The following is a 23,542-nucleotide window of genomic DNA, read 5'->3' on the forward strand; positions in this document are numbered from 1 at the left end:
GCTACATCTATGCGGTTGAAGACTCAACCGGCAGAGCGCTTATCCGTAGGCTGCAGTAAAGGCAAGTCTCAGGCAAATTGATCATTTTTTGTTACAATAGAGTCCCCTTTTCATCGAAGTCTCTTTCTTCTGGGAGAGGCAACATACTTAAAATTTCATTTTAAGGAAAAATCTGAGACGTTATCTTTGAAAATTGCGAACATGGAAGAAAATATTTCGGTGGGATTATTTCTTCTTGGGGAAGAAGTTAATCTCAACAGTAGTTGACATTTACTATCGACCAAAAAATTTTATGAACCAAGGGATCAGAAAAAAAAGCTGAATATCTCCGCAGCCTCAAAACGCATGCAGCCTGGTATTCCCATTTCGAGCCTCTATTGGTATATGCGGACAACATTCTTATGTACGGTTTTAGTGGCTACATTTAAAGGCTGCTCGGATATTTTGCGTTTTCTGAGATCCCGTGGTCCGTAAACTTTTTTGGTCGATAGTACGTAATGTGACGTGGTGGCGTGGAGCAGACGTAGAACACCCGACTTCAAATCTGAAGGTCGTAAGTTCGAATCCTGTTCCAGTCCACTACATTTTCAGGCATGAAGTGGTGCCTGACACTGGCAAAAAATATTGCCGAGAGCTAGTGGGGCTATACTAGTTCAGGTGCAACCAGAATAGGCAGGCCCACTAAACTTCATCAAAGTCACTCCCTCACCAGAACAGGAATTCGCCTCCCTGGTGCAGTATTCGGCCACTACCTCCCTCATGACTCCGACAAGTAACCCATGGCCCTCAGTCCCCAGTGGCTGCGGAGCACCTGACCAAAGTGGCGGTCAGACCGGCGACGTGGCAGAGGGTGCTAAGAATCTCTGGGTTCGGACAGGCCGCCAATGGAAACGGAACCTAGCAACGTTCAACACGCGCACCCTCTCGAGTGAGGCTAGCTTAGCAGGACTGTTTGGGGAATTATCAGGCATTGCCTGGGATATTATTGGCCTTAGTGAGGTTAGAAGAACTGATGAGGCTTACGCAGTGCTGACTAACGACCACGTCCTCTGCTACAGAGGTCTTCCAGATAAGAAAGAATCCGGGGTAGGACTTCTAGTGCATAACAACGTAGCGGGCAACATTGATGAATTCTACAGCATTAGTCAGAGGGTAGCAGTCGTCGTACAAAATGAAGGTAGTACAAGCCTACGCCCCAACTTCCAGTCACGATGATGAATAGAACAGCTTTATGAAGATGTCGAATTAGCAATGAGAAAGGTGCAAACTCAGTATACTGTAGTCATGGGCGACTTCAATGTAAAAGTGGGCAAAAAGCAGGCGGGGTAGCAAGCAATTGGCAACTACGGCATCGATTCTAGGAATGCAAGAGGAGAGATGTTGGTAGAATTCGCGGAAAGGAATAGGCTCCGAATAATGAATACATTCTGCAGGAAGTGGACCTGGAAAAGCCCTAATGGAGAAACAAGGAATGAAATAGATTTCATACGCCGTGCCGATCCAAGCATAGTGCAGAATGTAGAAGTGTTAGGTAAGGTAAACTGCAGTGACCATAGGTTAGTGAGGTCTAGGATTTCTCTCAATTTCAAGAGAGAAAGAGTGAAATTAGTCAAGAGGAAACAGGCCAACCTAGACGCAGTAAGGGTGAAAGCAGACCAATTCAGGCTGGTGCTCGCAAACAAATATGCAGCTTTAGAACAGGAAGATGAAGATAACATAGAGGTAATGAATGAAACCGTAACTAGGCTGATCTCAGAAGCACCAATTGAAGTGGGAAGTAAGGCACCAAGGCAACCAGTAGGGAAGCTCTCCCAAGAAACAAAGGACCTAATAAAGAAACGTCAAAACATGAAAGTGTCGAACTCAAGAGAGATCAGATAGAATTCGCTGAACTATCCAAACTGATCAACAAGAATAAAGTAAGGGATATTCGAAATTACAACGTCGGAAAGATTAGGGAGCCGTAAAATATGGACGCAGCATGAAATGAGTAAGAAGAAAGCTTGGCATAGGACATGGCAAGATGTATTCACTGAAAGATAAGCATGGTAATATCATCAGCAATTTAGATGACATAGTAAAAGCAGCGGAAGAATTTTATACTGAACTATACAGTTCCCAAAACAGCCAAGCTACTTCCATTCGAAATAGTGATGAACCGGATACAGAAGCTCCTTCTATAACTTGCGATGAAGTTAGAAAGGCCTTGAAAGACATGACCAGCGGAAAAGCGGCTGGAGAAGATGGAATAACAGTAGATTTAATCAAAGATGGAGGAGATATCATGCTTGAAAAGTTGCGGTCCTTTATACGCAATGCCTCACAACTTCAAGTGTACCAGAGAGCTGTAAGAACGCCAAAATTATACTTACCCATAAGAAGGGAGACGTTAAAGAATTGAAGAATTACAGACGCTTTAGCTTGCTTTCAGTATTATATAAAATATTCACCAAGATGATTTCCAATAGAATCAGGGCAACACTTGACTTCAGCCAACCAAGAGAACAGACTGGCTTCAGGAAGGGATATTCTACGATGGATCATATCCATGTCATCAATGAGGTAATCGAGAAATCTGCGGAGTACAATCAACCTCTCTATATGGCTTTCATAGATTATGAAAAAGCATTTGATTCAGTAGATACCAGCAGTCATAGAGGCATTGGATGCATACGTGAATATCTTAGCAAATATCTACAAGAATTCCACAGCTACCTTGGCTTCTCCACAAGAAAAGTAGAAAGTTACCTATCAAGAAAGGGGTCAGGCAAGGAGACACAATCTCTCCAATGCTATTCACTGCATGCTTAGAAGAAGTATTCAAGCTCTTAGACTGGGAAGGCTTAGGAGTGAGGATCGACGGCTAATATCTCAGCAACCTTCGGTTTGCAGATGACATTGTCCTATTCAGCAGCAATGGAGACGAATTACAACAAATGATTGAGGACCTTAATAGAGAAAGCGTAAGAATTGGGTTGAAGAATATGCAGAAGACAAAGATAATGTTCAATAGCCTGGCAAGGGAACAAGAATTCATGATCGTGTCAGGCTCTAGAGTCTGTAAAGGAGTACATTTATCTAGGTCAATTACTCACAGGGGACCCTGATCATGAGAAAGAAGTTTACAGAAGAATAAAATTGGGTTGGAGTGCATACGGCAGGCATTGCCAAATCCTGACTGGGAGCTTACCACTGTCGTTGAAAAGAAAAGTGTACAATCATTGCATTCTACCGGTGCTAACATATGGTGCAGAAACTTGGAGGTTAACAAAGAAGCTCGAGAACAAGTTAAGGACCGCACAAAGAGCGATGGAACGAAAAATGTTAGGAGTAACCTTAAGAGACAGGAAGAGAGCGGTGTGGATCAGAGAACAAACGGGGATAGACGATATTCTAGTTTACATTAAGCGGAAGAAATGGAGCTGGGCAGGCCATGTAATGCGTAGGATCCCTATCGCAAAAACCAGCGTCTTCCAGTGCCTTCCAGTGTGAAACCAGCGCGTTTTTTGACACTGGGTGGCTCTGAGGACGCTGGCGCACGCTGGGAGTCACTGGGAGTCACTGCGACACTGGTGAGATCACTGGAGAAGTGCTGGGTCACACTGAACGAGACGCTGGTTTCACTGCTATGACGCTGGTGCGCACTGGTGTGCGCTGTACACGCGCTGGAGTTCGGTGGCTCGTACTGGAGACTGCGCCATGGTTTCGTTTGTGCCGCACTGCCGGAGTATAGGCGCTTTTGAATATTAAATGCTTGATACAATTTTATGAGCATCTCCTGTCCAAAATACAGACTCCTGTCATAAATATAGCGCTATAAGTTGGGATTATAAATGTCTATTTCGTGTCGGCGGTGTTGCAGCTTGGAATAAAGGTGCGTGATGCTAGCCCATGCATATGCGACACTTCAGATCACTTTCGCTTTGTACATTTCCCTTTTGACTGTGCGGATAGCTGTATACGTGAACGAATTTACGCAAACGCAGATAACGCCTCGTTTTCTAGTAGTTTGTACGCAATCGATGACTGCGAGTTGTCGCAGTGTTGTATAGTCGACACGAAACCGAGCAGCCGTTCAGACGCGTTCGAACGGACCTCAGAAAGCCTGCCGCTGATTGACATTATCGCACCGACAACAAAGCTGCGGCGATTCGTGCGCTGCCACTTTCCCTGCTGTACTAAAAATAATAGTGAAACGATTCTGAAGCTCAAGTACAAACATTTTCGCATCCGCCCGGTCAGCAGCGCACCCAGGATCTCTGCCAGGGGGGGGGGGGGGGTTGACAGTTTGCCAATACCATCTAAACAGCAATAATTTTGATTTCTCACGGGAAATTGTCAAAACAATGCGCTCTTTGCGAGTGCGCAGACGATTGCGCGTCTTTCATCTTAGTTGCAGTACTCAAATGCGTAAGGAAAGAAAAGGGGTTAAACAGGGGGGGTTAAGTCGGCCTCAGGGGGGGGGGGGGGTTACAACCCCCGAATACCCCCCCGTCGGTGCGCCACTGCGTACCGCCACCGAGATCGTTCGCTTCAACCGAAGGTTAAGCCTACCGTACGTACCCGCCGAGTTCGTCTACACTCTATCGGCCCGTCTGGGCTGAAGAATCAGCAAGTCTAACGAGGAGAAATCACTCTGTAGTTCACCTTTTCCATCGGTGTTTTTAAACAGACCATTCTTTCGTGTGTACAGTGTCAGCATAACACGCGATGAGCGCCGATATGACGTTATAAACATACTGTGGGCGTTTATTACGCACGTCTTCTTCATCTGTATATTATCATCATCATCCTACGTTGCGCGATCCTCATCTTCAGTTATGTGTGATCATCATCATCGGGTGTGTGCTTTTGCTGGTTCGCTGCCGAGTACTCGGGCTGAATAAACGTCGTGCCAACAGAGACGTCATAAGTGGTGGAGTTGCTCTTCGATCCTCAGTCCTCTGCCCGCTCAGTCTACCCCCTGGAGCTACGTTCAGGTCGCCGCTTGGGCCCACTGTCCGCTAGCATGTCTGACGACGCACCACCTTCCACTTCTACCGCTACCGTTCTGACACCACCAGCCACCCCTTACATCCTCAGCAGCCACCAGCGTGACCCCCATCTCTTCGCTGGTCTTCGTGAAGAAGATGTGGAGGACTGGCTCGATGACTACGAGCGAGTCAGTTCCGCTAATCGTTGGGACGACCTTAACAAGCTCCGCCACGTCTCCTTCTACCTGACGGGTGTGGCGAAGACATGGTTCTTCAACCACGAGATCGACTTTACTGACTGGGCTGCCTTCAAGCAGCGGCTGCGCCAAGTATTTGGAACACCGGCCGTTCGTTCTACCATCACAAAGAAAACCCTCGATACTCGCCAACAACAGCCAGGCGAGTCTTACACATCGTACATAGAGGATGTTCTTGCGCTTTGCCGCCGTTTGAGTTCATCTATGCCAGAGTCAGACAAAGTGCGCCACATCCTGAAAGGCATTAGATCAGTCGCCTTCAATGCCCTTGCCATTAAGAACCCCGCTACAATCGCTGACGTTGTTACAACGTGTCAGCGCCTGGACGAACTCGAGTCTGTTCGCCTTCAGCCGGACGTTGGTGACTATTCTTCTACGCCGGACCCACATCTGCGTGTCGTGATACGAGCAATGATACGCGAAGAATTACAGTCAATGGGCTTGTCGTCGCCATCCGTGTGCCCCAGCGCGCCTTCTAGCGCAGCCTTGCGTGACATCATCAGGGATGAACTGGCGTCCTTGACCTGCTCCACGCGCGTGCAACCCTCCGTCTCTCGGCCCCTGCCAACGTACGCGGAAGTTGCTGCCACGCCTCCAGGCAACGTCAACTCCACGGTGCCGCTGCGCACGTACGCGTCGGTTGCTGCCGCGCCTCCAGTAAACATTTCGTCGATGCCGCCCGAGCTTTCATCAGCCCATTTGACTGCACTGACTCCCGGATCACCTAGCCCCCTGTACTATCCGCCATGGCGTCCGTCACGTCCCACGTGCTATTACTGCGGCTATCGCGGCCATATTTCACGTTTCTGCCGCAAGCGCCAGCAGGACGAGCGTCGGGGATACGACATCTCCGACCGCAACTTTTCCGGTGGAGTCTCTTCCCAACGCCGGCGTTTCTCTTCACCTCCGCCCCGCTCTACTTCTCCGCCCGCAGCGACTGAAGACCGAAGCACTTACCGTTCAGCCAGACGCCGCTCCCCTTCGCCGTTCCGCCGCTCCACGTCACCACTACGGCCCGTCTCCCTCAACTCTAACATTCGTCCGGAAAACTAAGCGATGCAGTTTTTGGAGGACAAACTGCATACGACACCAGGACTGATATTCCTCCAGCACGCCCGTCCAATATGCTCTCGGTGTTTGTCCAAGGAGTGCCCGTCGATGCTTTGGTGGACACAGGTGCGACAATTTCTGTTATTCACGCTGATTTATGTTCCCGTCTCAGAAAAGTCACGACGCCATACGATGGACCGACGCTAGTTGCTGCCCAAGGAGACCCTGTTCGACCTTCCGCTCTTTGCACTGCCCGTGTCCTGATCGATGATATCCTGCACCATATAAATTAGCTGTGCTGTCCCCGTGCGCTCATCAACTTATTTTAGGGTGGGATTTTCTCTCTTCTGCTTCCGCGGCTATTTGTTGTGGCCAACGCGTCGTCCATCTTACGGACACCGACTACTTACTTGGGGAAGACAGGTACACGCCGTTGCGCCTGCTCGCTGCGGAAGATACCGAACTGCCTCCCGGCCGACAGCGCATTATTACCATTATGTCGACCGATATCGACCATGGTGACGTCTTGGTCTTGCCCTCTTCCCGTTGCCTTCATAAAGGCATCGCTTTTGCGCCAGGTGTGGTTCGATTTTACAATGGCTCGGCGCTTGTCACCGCCACGAACGCGACATCGGAGAAAATTCTCCTTCCGCAAAGCACCACAGTGGCTTGCGCGGCCGACCCAGGGCCTGTATGCGTCGTGCCCCTTACGACTATGTCTTCCAAAGACCCTTCTACTTGTGCTACTGCTTCTCCCTCCGCCCTTACTGCAGCCATCAGCAGTGACTTGCCACCTTCACATATGCAGCAGCTGCTTGCTTTGTTGAACAAACACGCAAATTTATTTGATGTCCATTCGTCGACTCTGGGCCAAACCACAGCTGCAGCGCATCGCATTCAGACAGACGAAGCGTCGATAGTGCGCCGACGCCCGTACCGCGTGTCCCTATCCGAGCGGAAAATCATAGCAGAAAATGTCGCGGACATGTTACAACAGAAGGTCATCCGGCCCTCAGCTAGCCCTTGGTCATCTCCGGTTGTTTTGGTGCGAAAAAAAGACGGTTCCGTGCGTTTTTGCGTCGATTACCGGGCCCTCAATAAGATCACTCGAAAGGACGTATACCCTATGCCTCGCATTGACGACGCCCTTGATTCACTACAAGGTGCAGAATACTTTTCGAGCCTCGATCTGCGTTCTGGCTATTGGCAAATTCCCATGCACGAAGCCGATAAAGAAAAAACAGCGTTTGCCACCCCTGATGGACTTTACGAATTCAACGTCATGCCTTTCGGGCTATGCAATGCACCTGCGACTTTTGAACGCATGATTGATACCGTGCTGCGTGGCCTGAAATGGAAAACTTGCCTCTGCTACCTGGATGACATTGTCGTCTTTTCATCCACATTCCCTCAGCACCTGCAACGCTTAGATGAAGTTCTGACGTGCCTTGCCGACGCTGGTCTTCAGCTCAACACGAAGAAATGCCATTTCGCCAGCAGATCTATTAAGGTCCTGGGGCATGTCGTGAGCAAGGAGGGCATACGTCCTGACCCTGACAAGATTGCTGAGGTCCTTCGCTTCCCTCGCCCAGAAAAGCCTAAAGACTTGCGAAGCTTCCTTGGCCTCGCTTCTTATTTCCGTCGCTTTATACGGAACTTTGCCTCCATCGCTGCGCCACTACACAAACTACTTGCTTCCGGTGTACCCTTTCACTGGTCTCAAGATTGTGAAGCAGCCTTTGGCATGTTGAAGGGCGCCCTCACGTCTGAACCTGTGCTTTGCCATTTTGATGAGACTGCACCGACTCTCTTGCACACAGACGCTAGCGGCCACGGCATCGGTGCCATTCTTCTGCAGCGCAACAACTCTTCGCACGAGAGAGTCGTTGCATACGCCAGCCGCGTACTCACCGATGCCGAGAAGAACTATACAATAACTGAGCAGGAGTGCCTGGCGATTGTTTGGTCCGTACAGAAGTTTCGTCCCTATTTGCACGGGCGTCATTTTACGATTGTTACGGACCACCACGCATTATGCTGGCTCTCCACTCTCAAGAACTTGACTGGACGGCTGGGTCGCTGGGTTCTCCGCCTGCAAGAATATGACTTTGACATTATTCATAAGTCAGGCAAAAAACACCAAGATGCTGACGCTCTTTCCCGTTGCCCGCTTCCTGCGCACCCACTTGACACCTCGGCAACTGCGTCGCAAAGCAGCTCTTCGGATGTCACTTCTGCGCCGGTTTCCTCTCTAGCCACCATAGACCGCCTTTCTGCGGACGACGATCAAACATTTGCATTTCGCCAAAGGGCTGACCCATATTGTCGGCGTATGATAGACCACCTCTCTGGCGCTTCTCGCCCACCTAACGCGCGGCTTCGACGCCAACTCGCACAATTCAAGCTGAACAATCACGTGCTGTATCGGCGCATTTACCACCTTGACGGTCAACGCTGGGTGCCCGTTCTACCACGCTCTCTTCGAGCCCATGTCCTCAGAGCATTCCACGATGACATGACTGCTGGCCATCTCGGTTTCCACAAAACCTACGATCGCATTCGAAGCCGTTACTATTGGCCTGGCCTTTCTACTAGTGTGGCGAGATACGTTGGTTCCTGTTCTCCGTGTCAGCGTCGCAAACTCCCAACCTCTGCTCCTGCCGGCGAATTACTGCCTATTCCGTGTCCTGACGCACCATTTGAGGTTGTTGGTATCGACCTTTACGGGCCCCTTCCTGTTACTGCAGCTGGAAATCGGTGGATAGTGACCGCCATCGACCACCTGACGCGCTACGCTGAGACAACATCAGTGATCACTGGCTCAGCTTCGGAGGTGGCCGACTTCCTCCTTCAAGCTATAATTCTGCGCCATGGTGCTCCTCGAGTACTGCTCAGCGACCGTGGAAAGGTCTTTCTCTCGCAACTTTTAAACGAAGTCCTGCGCGCCTCTGGTACCACCCACAAAACAGCGTCGAGTTACCATCCACAGGCTAACGGCTTGACAGAGCGATTTCATCGCACGCTTGCCGACATGATCGCCGTATATATTCAGCCTGATCACAAGAATTGGGACAAGCTTCTACCGTTCGTCACTTTCGCCTACAACACGGCCGTTCAGCGTACCACCGGCTACTCGCCATTTTACTTAGTCTACGGACGGTCGCCTACTTCCCTTCTAGACGTTTCTTTCTTCGATGCTCCTGTCAATCCATCTGCATCGTCTAGCGAAGAATTCCTTTCACGACTCGCCCAGTGTCGCCAGCGTGCTCGCGTCAACACGGCGGCCAGGCAACACGACCGGAAGATCATTTATGACACCCTCCATCGCGTTGTGTCCTTCCGACCTGGTGACGAAATACTTCTATTGATGCCCCTTCGCACGCCTGGATTGTGCGACAAGTTCCAGCCGCGTTTCATCGGGCCCTACATCGTCCTGGAGCAGACATCACCCGTCAATTATCGCGTGACTCCTGTTGTCGCCGCCACAGACCGCCGTTGTCGCAGCACCGAGGTCGTTCATGTCTCCCGCATGAAACCGTTCACGCGGCGGTCTTCGTCGCCTTGACTTGCGGCCAGGATGGCCGCTTCCACGTGGGGGGGAAATTAGTGTGGGCGTTTATTATGCACGTCTTCTTCATCTGTATATTATCATCATCATCCTACGTTGCGCGATCCTCATCTTCAGTTATGTGTGATCATCATCATCGGGTGTGTGCTTTTGCTGGTTCGCTGCCGAGTACTCGGGCCGAATAAACGTCGTGCCAACAGAGACGTCATAATACCTATATGTGCTGTCGCCGAAGGCTGTCAGCCGCATTAACCGACCGCTTCTCTTACGGAGATATGTGCCTAAACATACGTGTCGATTGAAAAGCATTGTCGAGCTATGGAAATGTTGCATTACCATTGCGCGAAGAATAAGAAACGGCTGTCAAAATCGGCAGTAACGGCCCGTACAACATTCCGGGTCGGCGGTTCATTTAAGGCTTTTTTCGTTGTTAATATTGTCACGTAGTAGTGACGCTGAAGAAAACAGTCGTAAAACTGTGTACTACGAAACTGGTTGTTTATTGGGCGAACCTGTGCCCACAAAATCAAGGTACACTCAAAGCACAACGATAGCGGCGAACACAGTCGGAGATCGTCGAAAATCTGATCAGCGGCGAAGCGCGTCGGCTTTTATACCTGAGTCATCGAAGGTTCCAGATTAATCCCTGATGCCCGCGTGTCTTCCAGAAAGTTCTAGACAATTCGCGTCGGTAATACAATCAGATAACATAAGTGTCGGTGAAAACAGGCAACGGAAAGAAGCATCGATAACGTTCTAGAAACTTCCGATACAGGCGCGTCCTGCGCCGAGCGATAACGTTTAACATTTGTTAGCCGGTGGAAAGCGGCCACCGGTGAAAGATAAACATGTATACGTGTCAATATACCCATTGCAAAAGCAAATCAGTGGTGCAGCACTTCCAGGCATACTATGCAATACCGACAACAACTTTTTCGTTCTGATAGAGGCGTAAGTTTTAGTTGAAGGCGATATCGCATCTACCATGTGTGTGTGAGACGTCTCTGCAAAGCTACAACTGTGTCTGCGCGTTGACATGGAAAAATATGAACCGGTAATCATGGATCGGCGTGGCGTAGTGGTAAGATACTGTGATTGGGATCCCAGTATCTTTTTTTAACTTTCTTTTTCTTTTTTTATTGCATTAGAACGTTCTGTTTCTTTCTGTATTCGAAAAAAATGTATAAGGTAGCCAGGCAACACGTATTTCTCGCTCTAGAGCTGCATTTTGCACCAGTACCCCGTGCCCAGCGCCTCCCAGTATGCCGCGCCTTGCCAGGGTCCCAGTATCCAGCGCGCGACACTGGGCCCATAATCAGGCATGGCACTGGGCACTGGATACTGGGTTTTGCAATAGGGATAGATAACCGGTGGAGCATTAGGGTTACAGAATGAATACCAAGAGAAGGGAAGCGCAGTCGAGGACGGCAGAAAACCAGGTGGGATGATGAAGTTAGGAAATTCGCAGGCGCAAGTTGGAATACGCTAGCGCAAGACAGGGGTAATGGAGATCACAGTGAGAGGCCTTCGTCCTGCAGTGGACATAAATATAGGCTGATGATGATGCTGACGTAATGTGAAGCATTACGTAGTATAATGATGGTCGTTATGAATCATATGAGTGTTCTGCAGCGAACAGTAAATGCTTTTGCGACACGTCGCGAATTTAGGCGAGGTGCAGCGCCCATTCGCCCAACCAAGGCTACATAGATGTTCATAGAAATGCGACAGACCCGGTAGCCTCAGGTGCACAAAGCGAGTATCCGCAGGGCCACAAACCCAGTGGCACATACCAATGTTGCCGTCAAATAGGTTCACTGAAAAGCGGCGCATACCCCGTATCAGATAACCAGTGACAAATGCCCACATTGGCGTCAGGGAGGGTTATTTGGGGTACTTTACTGTTTAGTTACAATTTGTGTACTGGACTTAAGTTAGCTTTATAATGACTACGATTACTATTTTTGTCGCTGCGGTCACAGTTACGTCACCCTTTGTGTGCCAGTCCTATTCCATACGTGCCGTTGCCAGCTTCGGAGACAATGCGAGGATATGGCTGATGCATAATGGTTCTTTGTCCTTGTGTCTCGCTTTTTTGATTTTTTAACGTCGTATGAATTATTTAAAGGTAAGCAAGACGTACAGTAGACGGCTTCTTCAGCAGTACAGCACGAACTTGAACTGGCCTGCCGGTCAGCGCCTTCTAACGGCGTGAATCAATGAGATATCAGCAAGATGTTGCTGATCATTTGCTGATGCCATTACTTCGCGCTGTTAGAAGGCGCTGACCGTACAACCAGTCGACGTTCGCGTAGTACTCCTAAAGAATCGGTCGACTACGCAGCAGCCCGCGAAGATGTATTATTACATGAGGCCAATACATTCAAGAAACGAATACTATAACCTAGGCGGGACATGGCTATCTCTTATCATGGAACGGTGAGAGCGAACTTTTTCCCAATATATGTGTTTATACATTAAAGATACTCTCTAAGTGTGGTCGTTGTTTACATTGGAATCAGCCATTATAGAGTGGATCTCAAAGCGAAGATACATATTGTAAAGCCTAATGTTTGTTGCCTTCTTTGCGAACAAAAACTGCGTCTCAGTTTCAGCGTTGATGTGCAATCGAACAGGCATTTTCAGTGACTGAACAAGGTTTACCACATGCAGTGTTTCCCATCTGAACTTTATATCTGTTCACATGAAAAGTAACAAATAAAAGTGAAGGAAAAGCACGTAAGGTAGATAGGACGGGCTGACACCAATATGAAATAAATATAGTATAAACGATATCTATGGGAAGAACTTCAAGGATACGAGAACTTCCTCATTACAAGACCGCTTAGAAGGCACTGTTTGTGTCAAACATTCAAGGCGACCTCATGTGCGTGTTTGTGCGTGTTCTGCGGCCTACCGCGGTTTAGGTTTAAGTACGCCGCTTTTTCTTACACTCGGCGTTGTTCTTCCAGTCCCATCCATGAAATTCTGATGTCGCTTTCTCTTTAGTTTCTCGTTCCGGAGTTCATAGTTATACGCCTGACACCATGAATATTTCTTAGTCTTACAACCTGTTGTGGCATCTTCAACAACCATAAATAACAACCTCGGTGATTTGGGTCCAGTTCAGGTTGTGGAATTCTAACTTTTTATTGCACATTTACTATGAATCACGACCTCATCCTTACTCGGAAAAAAACTAACAATATCAGAACTTTCAAAAACTTCAGAGTCAATCTGAGTAACGTGTTCACTGTTATCGAGTTAAAGCATGGAGATTGTACTTTCAAGGATAGAAAATGAATGCTTTTTATTTGCATTTATTTATTTATGTATTTATTTATTTAATTGTGCATTTATTTATTTATTTATTCATTCATTTTCATACTCTCAAGGCACGAAGATATTACAGAGAGGAGTAGTGAGTACACATGAAGGGGTTGGGAACCTTCTTGTGAATTAGTGTTGTCACAGGTGGCAGCAATGGAGGCGGGAAGGTGGTTCCATTCGTCGGCAGTCCGTGGTATGAATAAGTGAGGGTTGGAGTGCATGGTGGCACGTCCAACTTCATTTGGACGATGCAAGGTGAAATGTGGGATGGCGAAGGAACAACTCATCTTTAGGCACGGGATTAGTGTAGTAAATCTTATGAAAAAGACATAAGCTTATAAACTTACGACGTAAGACAAGGTCTAGCAAAGCGAGTGGCAGTCTCATTGATGATCGCCAGGCTCTAAGAAAACAACCAAAATTATAGTATCGTCGCAAGGTGCTTGAAATTTAGTGTATGTACCCAAGAGTGTTCTAAGGAAAGTGCTGTTTCTCCTCACTGTTATCCTCTCTTTCGGGCCAGATATCCGAATTCTTGCAGTCGTCTGTGTACTGAGAGTAAGTTTCATTACAAAAGCAGTTGTAGTACTCCAAGCAGCTGTTAGTCGGAGTCACGTTCCCTGAGCCTTCTCGAATATACATCTCGCATACCGAAGTGCCTAAAAAGAAAAGCATATATTATTCTTAAAATTCTCATTATTATAGATTATTATTATTATAGATCATAGATTATTATTCTTATTATTCTTATTATTAAAGAAAAGCATATATTATTCTTGACGTTGCTAGGGTCACATCTATATTAAGTGACAGCGGGTATAAGACAAGGTGATCTGCTACATACTGATACGAACCGCGGTGACAGTTTTTATTTATTTTTTATTTTTTAGATGCATCACTCCTGCAGAAGTGAGTGCACTTAAACCGTTCTGTGGCTATGGCATGATTATTAAAGCGAAGCTTTCTTTGCACCTAGCCAACCACTGCTACGCATCCGTTTGTTGGTCGGTGTGTCGGACGTTCTTCATAATGCCTTTACAGGATCGTCAGTTAGGAGACATATATGCCTGAAAAGATCAAACAGGTCCGGGTGCTGGGACACGTCACATTCGTTCGCAGGCACATTCAGCAATTAGGTCGTTCATGTGTACCTACCCAGTAATTCTATGTAATGCTGTGGCATTTCGTCGAAGTAAAAAAATTTAACCCCAAAAAGTTATCCAGATCCAACGCTCATTGTAACACAGAAATATATGGCAAAGTCCAGTGAAAATCAGTCTCATATACGTAAGCCACGAAATTATCAACATCGCTCACAGGCGATCCAGGGGGGATGTCCGGATGTCCTGACCCCCCCCCCCCCCTCGCTGACAGGGGGATGGCCCTGTCGCAAAAAAATATGGCCACCAGCATTCTTGAAAATTATTTTTCGCGAGTACCAGTGGTATCAGCCATGTAGAAGTAAAGCTAGCTCGCTCACAAGCTTAGTTGTATTCCGCAGGGGTGTGGTGTCGCGAAGTTGCCGTAGTTATTTTTTCTCATGAACACCTTGGACCTCCTGGCGCCGGCCGTGCCTTACTCGTCCCGTCGGTGGCGTCGAATGAACGAGGGGACGTCTGTTTTGCCAAGCACGACGATGTCCGCGCGAGCGCCTTCGCGCCTGATCAACTTAGTTCCGCATTGGGGTGTCATCGGTTGCCTCATTTGCTCTCATCGGTTCCGCGACCAACCTGCTTAATGAAAGAGATCTCTCACTGAAGTGTTCATATTGAAATAATAACAACTAACAGCTAAACTAAGAACTACGCATAGGCAACTTTTTTTTTAACTGTAGGACTCATTGTGATCACAGTTACACGTTGACAATATCCAGTACGAGCACAGTACCGTTCGTACGCTACAAGTTTTTCATTCTAACTTCGCAGTTTTATTGTCGTACATTAAGCCAAGGAGGCTCAAAGCCATCGGATCCGTTTATCTGAGTGGCCGTTCTCGCGGAGCGGGGCGAAGCCTCGAGCAGCGGCTGCGAAGTGGGGGAGCGTGACGGCAGCGGCCAACGCCAGTGCGCGGGCCTAGGATGGCGTCGCGTGGTTAGAGAAACGGCAGCAGATGCGCGCCTTGTGTAAAAGGATGACGTCGCGTGGGAAACAAAACATAAAGACGCTGGCTCGCGCTCTCGGCTACTACGCCACATCGTTCTTCGTGTAGGTGGCGTCGTGAGTCTTCATACGTGGCGATTCGCATATCGTAAACAACCAGCGTAGTGGTTGGCGCGTTGGAGCGGAGCGTTACGCCCGTACTCAAGAACGTTCCTCTAGTCAACACAACACCTCGACTCAAGAGAAAAGATAGCACCGCTATCCCTCCACAGAAGTGGTCACTGAGCTTCATGATCATTCACGGGAATTCTTGTGAATTGTCCCGTCTTTATCACTGGAGAGGCGCGGCGCTGTGCTCAACTAGCGGACAATAAAAATGATTTACAGATACTTGCGAATATCTGTGGCAATGCAGCGACAAATCTAGGCCTTACGTTTAGCACAGAGAAATCAGGAATTAGGATCTTAAATGAAGAGACGAGTAACTTCGTGGTGTCAATTCAACAGCAAGTAATACCCATAGTGAAGCAATGTAATTACCTCGGCGTACACATAAACGAAGAAAAGAATTACTCAAGCAACCACCAAGATAATCTGAAAATAAAGGGGAAGCGGAATGCAGCAATAATTAAACACAGAGCACTGTGGGGCCACAATAAGTATGAAGTGGTGTGTGGAATCTGGAAAGGAGTAATGGTGCCAGCGCTAACATTCGCAAATGCCATTCTCTATGCTTAAAATCGGATATCTTGTCGGGTTTAGAAGTTAACCAAAGATCAGTAGGCCGGTTGGCTTTGGGAGCCCACGGTAATACCACAAATGAAGCAGTGCAGGGTGACATGGGTTGGGCCTCTTTTGAAGTCAGAGAACCACAGAACAAAATTAGTTTTGAAGAAAGGATCAGGAACATGGATGAAATAAATTGGCGGCTAAAGTGGACAAGTATCTCTACATGAAAAGCGTGGACACAGAATGGAGGAAGAGGTCAAGGAAGTTGGCAACCAACTACATAATAATCGAAACTGTAAATAGACAACCAGGGGTCATCAGAAAGAAAGTGAGAGAAATGGAGACCGTGAATTGGATGCAAAGGATGGAAACAAAAAGGACAATGGAGATTTACAAGAATGAGATGAAAGAAATTGGAAGGGAAAATCTGTACGATAACACAAAGGGCAGTGCCTTGCTATTTGAGGCTCGATCCGGTTGCCTAAGGACCAAAACATACTGGAGCAAATATTCGGAACTAGATGAGGCATGTGTATGCTGCAGTAAAGATCCAGAGACCACTCAGCACATCCTAATGGAATGCGACGGGATCTACCCAGCGAGAACCGTGGGTAACATGCAAGTCCCAGAAGCGCTTGGGTTTAAAGTGGAAGGAAACATCAACAGATCAGCCGTAGAGATAAGCAAGAGACGATTAGAGTACTGGTGGAAAAAAAAACAGGGAAAAGATGGATACGACCTAATGCCTTAAATTAATACGTAGCGGTACAAGATAGATTTTTGAAAAAGAAAAAGAATAATGAGAGGTATACAAAAATGCTAGATAAAGCACATGTATAGTATACCTGATTAAATCAAGCAGGCTAGGTGACTATTTGTCACCGCCCCGTTTCAAAGGGGTTGCCGATAAATCATCATCATCATGGAGTGGAGTAAGCTAGAGCTTCGAGTCGAGGGCTGTTTGAGAATACGGGAGTTGGGTAGCGGCTGTATTGGGTAGCGTCCTTTTCCTATAAGCTCGGAGAAACCCATACCTGGCTTCGCTACAGGTCTTCTTCCTCTTTCTGGGATTTCACGTGCCAAAACCAGTTCTGATTAGGAGGCACGCCGTAGTGGAGGGCTCCGGATGAATTTTGACCACCTGGGGTTCTTTAACGTGCACTACAATGTAAGCACACGGGCGTTTTTGCATTTCGCCTCCATCGAAATGCGGCCGCCGCGGCCGGGATTCGATCCCGCGATCTCGTGCTCGGCAGCGCAACGCCTGAGCTGACTGAGCCACCACGGCGGGCTAGTTTAACGCGGGTTTATCGTGAGCAGAAACGGCGAATTTCGGTAAATAGGAAAGGCTACTATCATCATCATCATCATCATCATTGACAAAAGCTGACCCCCCCCCCCTCAGAAAAAACCTGGATCCGCCCCTGAATTCGCTCAAAAGAAAGCTCTACTTTACCGAGGCCGGCACCTGGGAATAAAGCAAGGACTTTGCGCATGCGAGGCCTGCACTCTACGGACTATGCTACAATTTGAGAACGACCGCGCGAGAGAAAACATTCCACTTCAATGGCCCCCCGGCTCCAACATGGGATTAGGCAACAGCTAGCCAGGGGTCCCCTCTGAGGCTCCAATGGACAAGGAACTGGCTCCTCAGTTCCTTGTCCGTCCGTCCGTCCGTCCGTCTGGCCGCGTCCCTTTCACCATGGACGAAGAACCGCAAATTCTCCTCTCTCCCAATGTCAAGGGCCAAGGTGGAACCCGGCATACCACGCAGACGTACACGCACACTTCTGGGTCCGTAATCGTCCGGACGTCCGTCCGTCCGTCCGTCCGTCCGTCCGTCCGTCCGTCCGTCCGTCCGTCCGTCCGTCCGTCCGTCCGTCTGTCTGTCTGTCTGTCTGTCTGTCTGTCTGTCTGTCTGTCTGTCTGTCTGTCCGTCTGTCCGTCTGTCCGTCTGTCCGTCTGTCCGTCGTCCGTCCGTCCGTCCGTCCGTCCGTCCGTCCGTCCGTCCGTCCGTCCGTCCGTCCGTCCGTCCTGTCTGTCGTCTGTCTGTCTTCTGTCTGTTCTGTCTGTCTGTCTGTCTGTCTGTCTGTTCTGTCTGTCTGTCTGTCTTCTGTCTGTCTGTCCTGTCTGTCGGTCTGCTGTCTGTCTGTCTGTCTGTCTGTCTGCTGTCTGTCTGTCTGTCTGTCTGTCTGTCTGTCTGTCGTCTGTCTGTCTGTCTGTCTGTCTGTCTGTCTGTCTGTCTGTCTGTCTGTCTGTCTGTCTGTCTGTCTGTCTGCTTGTCTGTCTTGTCTGTCTGTCTGTCTGTCTGTCTTCTGTCTGTCTGTCTGTCTGTCTGTCCTGTCTGTCTGTCTGTCTGTCTGTCGTCTGTCTGTCTGTCTGTCTGTCTGTCTGTCTGTCTGTCTGTCTGTCTGTCTGTCTGTCTGTCTGTCTGTCTGTCTGTCTGTCTTCTGTCTGTCTGTCTGTCTGTCTGTCTGTCCTGTCTGTCTGTCTGTCTGTCTGTCTGTCTCTTGACGCACCATTACCTGCCGTTACATGACATTACGCACCATTTCCCCATAGATGGCTCTATATTACTGTTAGTCTGAGTCTCGGATAGCGTGTCGGCGTTTGAGCGGGCCTGCCCTGCTGTCACGGAGCGGCATATTTTCGAATGGTTTGGACGCTGATTAACTACACGCCGAATTACGAGCGTCAAAAACGTGGGCTCCTGACTGTGCAGCTTATAATTTATTCGTCATCGACACGCCGAATTACGGGCGTCAAAAGCGTCGTGGCCGCTCGGGCTGCCATCTCGATTCCAGACGCGACACGCCGATTACGGACCCAGAAGTGTGCGTGTACGTCTGCGTGGTATGCCGGGTTCCACCTTGGCCCTTGACATTGGGAGAGAGGAGAATTTGCGGTTCTTGGTCCATGGTGAAAGGGACGCGGCCAAGATTGTTGGGAGCAAAGAGCCCTGAATTCGGAGAACTCTACATAGCGGTAGTTTCCCTACATAAGGAACTGAGGAAAGGAGAGGCTATTTAAGCGCAGGTTTTGGGCCCTGCTGAGTAGTCTAGAAGCTGAACCTATGCGCTGCTGAGAAGCCGTTGGGGGGCTAGTGCCGTCCAGTATCGCCTGGGCCGCCTGGCAACGTCGGAACTCCGAGGAACTTGTTGACGTACGAGACGTCAAACCAGCGTCTGCAACGAATCTCACGGTAGTTCGGCTCAAGTTAGCTCAACCTGCTTGAGAGAAGACGTCAAATCTAGACTCCCGGGAAACCCAGCCCAGCAATTCGCATCCACCTCGACAAGATCGGACCACCAGCATTCTTCGGGAAAGCTTTCTGCACCGACTTCCACGGTTTATGGACTTGCTGCTGCTGCCCGGCCATGAGTATGACACCATTCGTTTTCATTTGAACTTTGATTGCTTTTGAACTTTGTTTTAGTGAAATACTGATAAGTCTATTCTTGTGTATTTTGATCCTCGCACTATTTCATTTGTATATGTATTGTTACTTGCTCATCATATTTCTCTGTCTTCATTGTGTTATATTAAGTTTAGGTGTGTTAGTCTGTCTTGTGTTTTTTTTATATTTTCTTTTATTAATTTGTGTATATTTATCAGCCGATAAATATCTTGTTTTTTTGTTTACTCCCGACCCTGACTCTTTTAACTGTGCTCGCTTACGTACAGAACGACCAACCGGCTTGTCTACCCCGTCGATCGACTTCGCGCCGACGACAAATCGGGGACAGCTGTGACACCTGCAAATCAACAAGACGCCGAACCACTACTACGTGACTCAGGAAATCGAAGCGACCACGGATTACACTATACCTGCGATCGGCCCACATATGGTACCATCACATCTCCGGTATCGGCCGAATTACTATTGCATTATCTCACACACTCCGTAAGAAGCCGACTGAAGAGACACACAAAACGGCTTGAAAGAAGGCATACAAATATACGCTTTAACAAATATATGCATTCAAGCCCTATTTTTTTGCATTGTTGATATTCAAGTCTCATTCGATGTGGCATTGCGCAATTCTGTAGACAACAGAAGTTCAGAACCGCCAGCCGGCACACATGGAGCGGTAGAACAGACAGGAAAACATATGATTCACTGTATCATGTAGGGTTGAGTAATTTGGCCCAGTGTTGGTTGTATATACCTATATTGAGAGCATGCGTTCATGAATTATCGAAAATGAAGCTGTTCGTTGCTTTAGAATAAACGCGTTAGAAATATAAGGGTGTTTATTAGACGGCACTTAAAGCAGCGCAAGAGCGACCGCCCAAAAACTGCAGCACGGACTCTCAGCACGAGCGGCGCTCGAGAGCCGAAGAAAACTACTTACTAGAAGGCGCTGGAGCGAACGACCCACTTCAGAGTTCCAACGCTTTGCTACAATTACCCCGGGTGTGAAAAGGGAGCCGCCCGGCGACTTAACAGGTTGTCACCATGAGGGGGTCATGGTATATCTTGAGGCGCTCCACATTGACGATGTCGCGCCCTCGACGGCGCATGTCCGAAGATGGTTCAACGGGTTCGATAAGGTAATTTACTGGAGACGTGCGTTCGACGACAGGGTAGGGGCCTTCGTATTTGGGCAGTAGTTTCGAAGAGAGTCCAGTTGCGGTGGTAGGGACTGAGAGCCAGACGAGCGCCTCATGGGGAAAACGCGGGCGCAGAAGTGGTGCTGTCACCGCGGATGCTCTTCTGCCGCTCTTGTTCATTTGCATTAAAGGTCCGGGCAAGGTCGCGACAGTCTTCAGCATGTCTGGCTGCGGCAGATATAGGCGTATACTCAGACGTGTCTGGCCTGTATGGAAGGATCGTGTCGATCGTGTGCGACGGGTGGCGGCCGTACAATAAAAAGAACGGTGAGAAGCCAGTAGTACTCTGAGGGGCGGTATTGTAGGCGTAGGTGACGAAGGGCAGAATGGCATCCCAATTTGTGTGGTCGGCGGCGATGTACATTGAGAGCATGTCGCCGAGCGTGCGGTTAAATCGCTCTGTGAGACCGTTTGTCTGTGGGTGGTAAGCAGTAGTTTTGCGGTGAACGACGTGACACTCTTTGAGAATGACTTCGACAACTTCCGACAAGAAGACACGGCCTCGATCGCTGGGTAGCTCCTGGGGTGGACCGTGACGTAGTATGAATCGGTGGAGCAGGAAGGAGGCAACATCTCGTGCTGTAGCCGCTGGAAGGGCGGCAGTTTCGGCGTATCGCGTGAGATGGTCAACAGCGACGATGGCCCAGCGGTTACCAGCCGACGTCAGAGGAAGAGGTCCGTATAAATCGATGCTAACGCGCCCAAACGGCCGGTTAGGACAAAGTAAAGGTTGTAGACCTGCTGGCGAGAGGTTCGGCGAAGATTTCCGGCGCTGACATTCGAGGCAGGAGCGAACAAATTTCTGCACGTACCGGTACATTCCCCGCCAAAAGTACCGCTGTCGAATTCGGTGGTAAATTTTGTATACCCCAGAGTGTGCACACTGCGGATCACAGTGGAACGATTCACCTATTTGAGAACGGAGACTGCGGGGTACTACCAGTAACCACTGGCGGCCGTCGACGCTGTAATTGCGTCGGTGAAGTAGCTCGTCGCGAATGGCGAAATGGTGGGCTTGACGACGCAATGCGCGAGTGGGTGGTGTTGCCGACGGATCAGTGAGCAAGTCTATCAGCGAGACAATCCATTGGTCCTTGCGCTGTTCTGTAGCGATGGTGTGAAGGTCGATGGAAGAAACGGCCAGTTGAGTTCCGAAGCAGCGGGCGTTGTCATCGGGTAAGGGGGAGCGCGAGAGGGTGTCGGCGTCGGCATGTTGGCGTCCGTTGCGGTAGAGCACGCGGATGTCGTAGTCCTGCAGACGAAGTGCCCAACGGGCGAGACGGCCTGAGGGATCCTTCAATGAATACAGCCAGCAGAGTGCATGGTGGTCAGTAACGACATCGAACGGGCGGCCATACAAATAAGGGCGAAACTTCGTAAGGGCCCAGATGATCGCCGGGCATTCTTTTTCGGAGACGGTGTAGTTGACCTCGGCTTTAGTAAGCGTACGACTTGCATACGCCACGACATATTCAGGGAACCCTGGCTTGCGCTGCGCAAGGACAGCGCCAAAGCCAACACCGCTGGCGTCCGTGTGTACCTCTGTAGGGGCCGTAGGGTCGTAGTGGCGTAGTATGGGCGGAGACGTCAACAAACGACGGAGCTTTGCGAACGCGTCCTCGCACACTGACGACCACGAGTCGAGGGGCCCCTTACTGCCAAGGAGCTTCGTCAGTGCGATATAATAGTGGCGAAGTTTCGAATGAAACGTCGAAAGTAGGAACATGGACCGACGAAACTGCGCAGTTCTTTGACGGACGTAGGTCTGGGGAACTCGGCTACGGCCTGAAGCTTGGCTGGATCTGGGAGAATGCCATCCTTGGACACGACGTAGCCCAGTATTGTCAGCTGCCGTGCTGCAAATCGGCACTTCTTTAGGTTGAACTGTAGGCCGGCGTTGCTCAAACGCGTCAAAACTTGCCGGAGGCGTTGAAGATGCGTGGAGAAGTCCGGAGCGAAAACGACGACGTCGTCGAGGTAGCACAAGCACGTGTGCCATTTCAGGTTGCGCAAGACGGTATCCATCATGCGCTCGAAGGTCGCGGGCGCATTGCACAGTCCGAACGGCATGACGTTGAATTCGTACAAGCCGTCGGGCGTGACGAAGGCTGTCTTCGGTCGAGCGTCCTCAGCGAGAGGGACTTGCCAGTACCCTGAGCGCAAATCGAGCGATGAAATAAATTCAGCTCCTTGGAGGCTGTCAATCGCATCGTCTATTCGTGGCAGCGGATAGACGTCCTTGCGGGTTATCTTGTTGACCCGTCGGTAGTCCACACAGAACCGTACGAAACCGTCCTTCTTCGCAACAAGAACGACCGGAGACGCCCAGGGACTGTTTGATGGTCGAATAACATCCCGTCGAAGCATGTCGTCGACTTGCTCTTTAATTACACGACGCTCTGCAGGAGAGACGTGATATGGACGTTGCCGCAGTGGCGGTTGGGAGCCAGTGTCGATGCCATGCGTGACAGTGGACGTGCGGCCCAGGGAAGTCTGCGCGACATCGAAAGATGGGCGAAATTCTTCCAACAGGCACAGAAGCTGTGAACGCTGGACCAGCGTAAGGTTTTCATCGATGGAGGAGCCAAATACATCTTCGGGCGATGAATCCGACTTAGAAACAGCACTGAGCGTACAGGATCTGAGCCAGTGCGTGTCATCGGGTGCGTCGACAACTTGTGCGTCTTCGAGGGGTTCCACTCTGCTGAGACATTCCCCTCGCAGGAATGTGACAGTATATGGGGATGGATTGCTAACACAAATAGCGCTGTCACCGTGAGTGATTTGCACTGTCGCAAACGGCACCAACAATCCTTTCTTACTGTGAATGCGGTCAGATGGCAAAAGGAGTGCAATTGTGTCGCGGAGACCGTCGCAGTACACTGACACAGCCGCTGACGCGTTCGGAGGCACTTGGGTATC

At 49.3% G+C, this 23,542-nt stretch overlaps 1 protein-coding gene across 1 annotated transcript in view; it reads right to left on the bottom strand.

The window, feature by feature from the left end:
• Positions 1–13,547: 13,547 nt before the first annotated feature.
• The window catches only part of LOC125940061 (uncharacterized), a 106,906-nt gene continuing 96,911 nt past the window's right edge, over positions 13,548–23,542 (bottom strand). The window contains exon 6 of the mRNA XM_049655728.1: positions 13,548–13,837. Within this exon, the coding sequence (XP_049511685.1) occupies positions 13,653–13,837 (185 nt within the window). The 3' untranslated portion in view covers positions 13,548–13,652. The remainder of the gene's footprint in view (positions 13,838–23,542) is intronic.

This window comes from Dermacentor silvarum, chromosome 9 (assembly GCF_013339745.2).
Source record: "Dermacentor silvarum isolate Dsil-2018 chromosome 9, BIME_Dsil_1.4, whole genome shotgun sequence".
NCBI classification, from domain to species: domain Eukaryota; kingdom Metazoa; phylum Arthropoda; class Arachnida; order Ixodida; family Ixodidae; genus Dermacentor; species Dermacentor silvarum.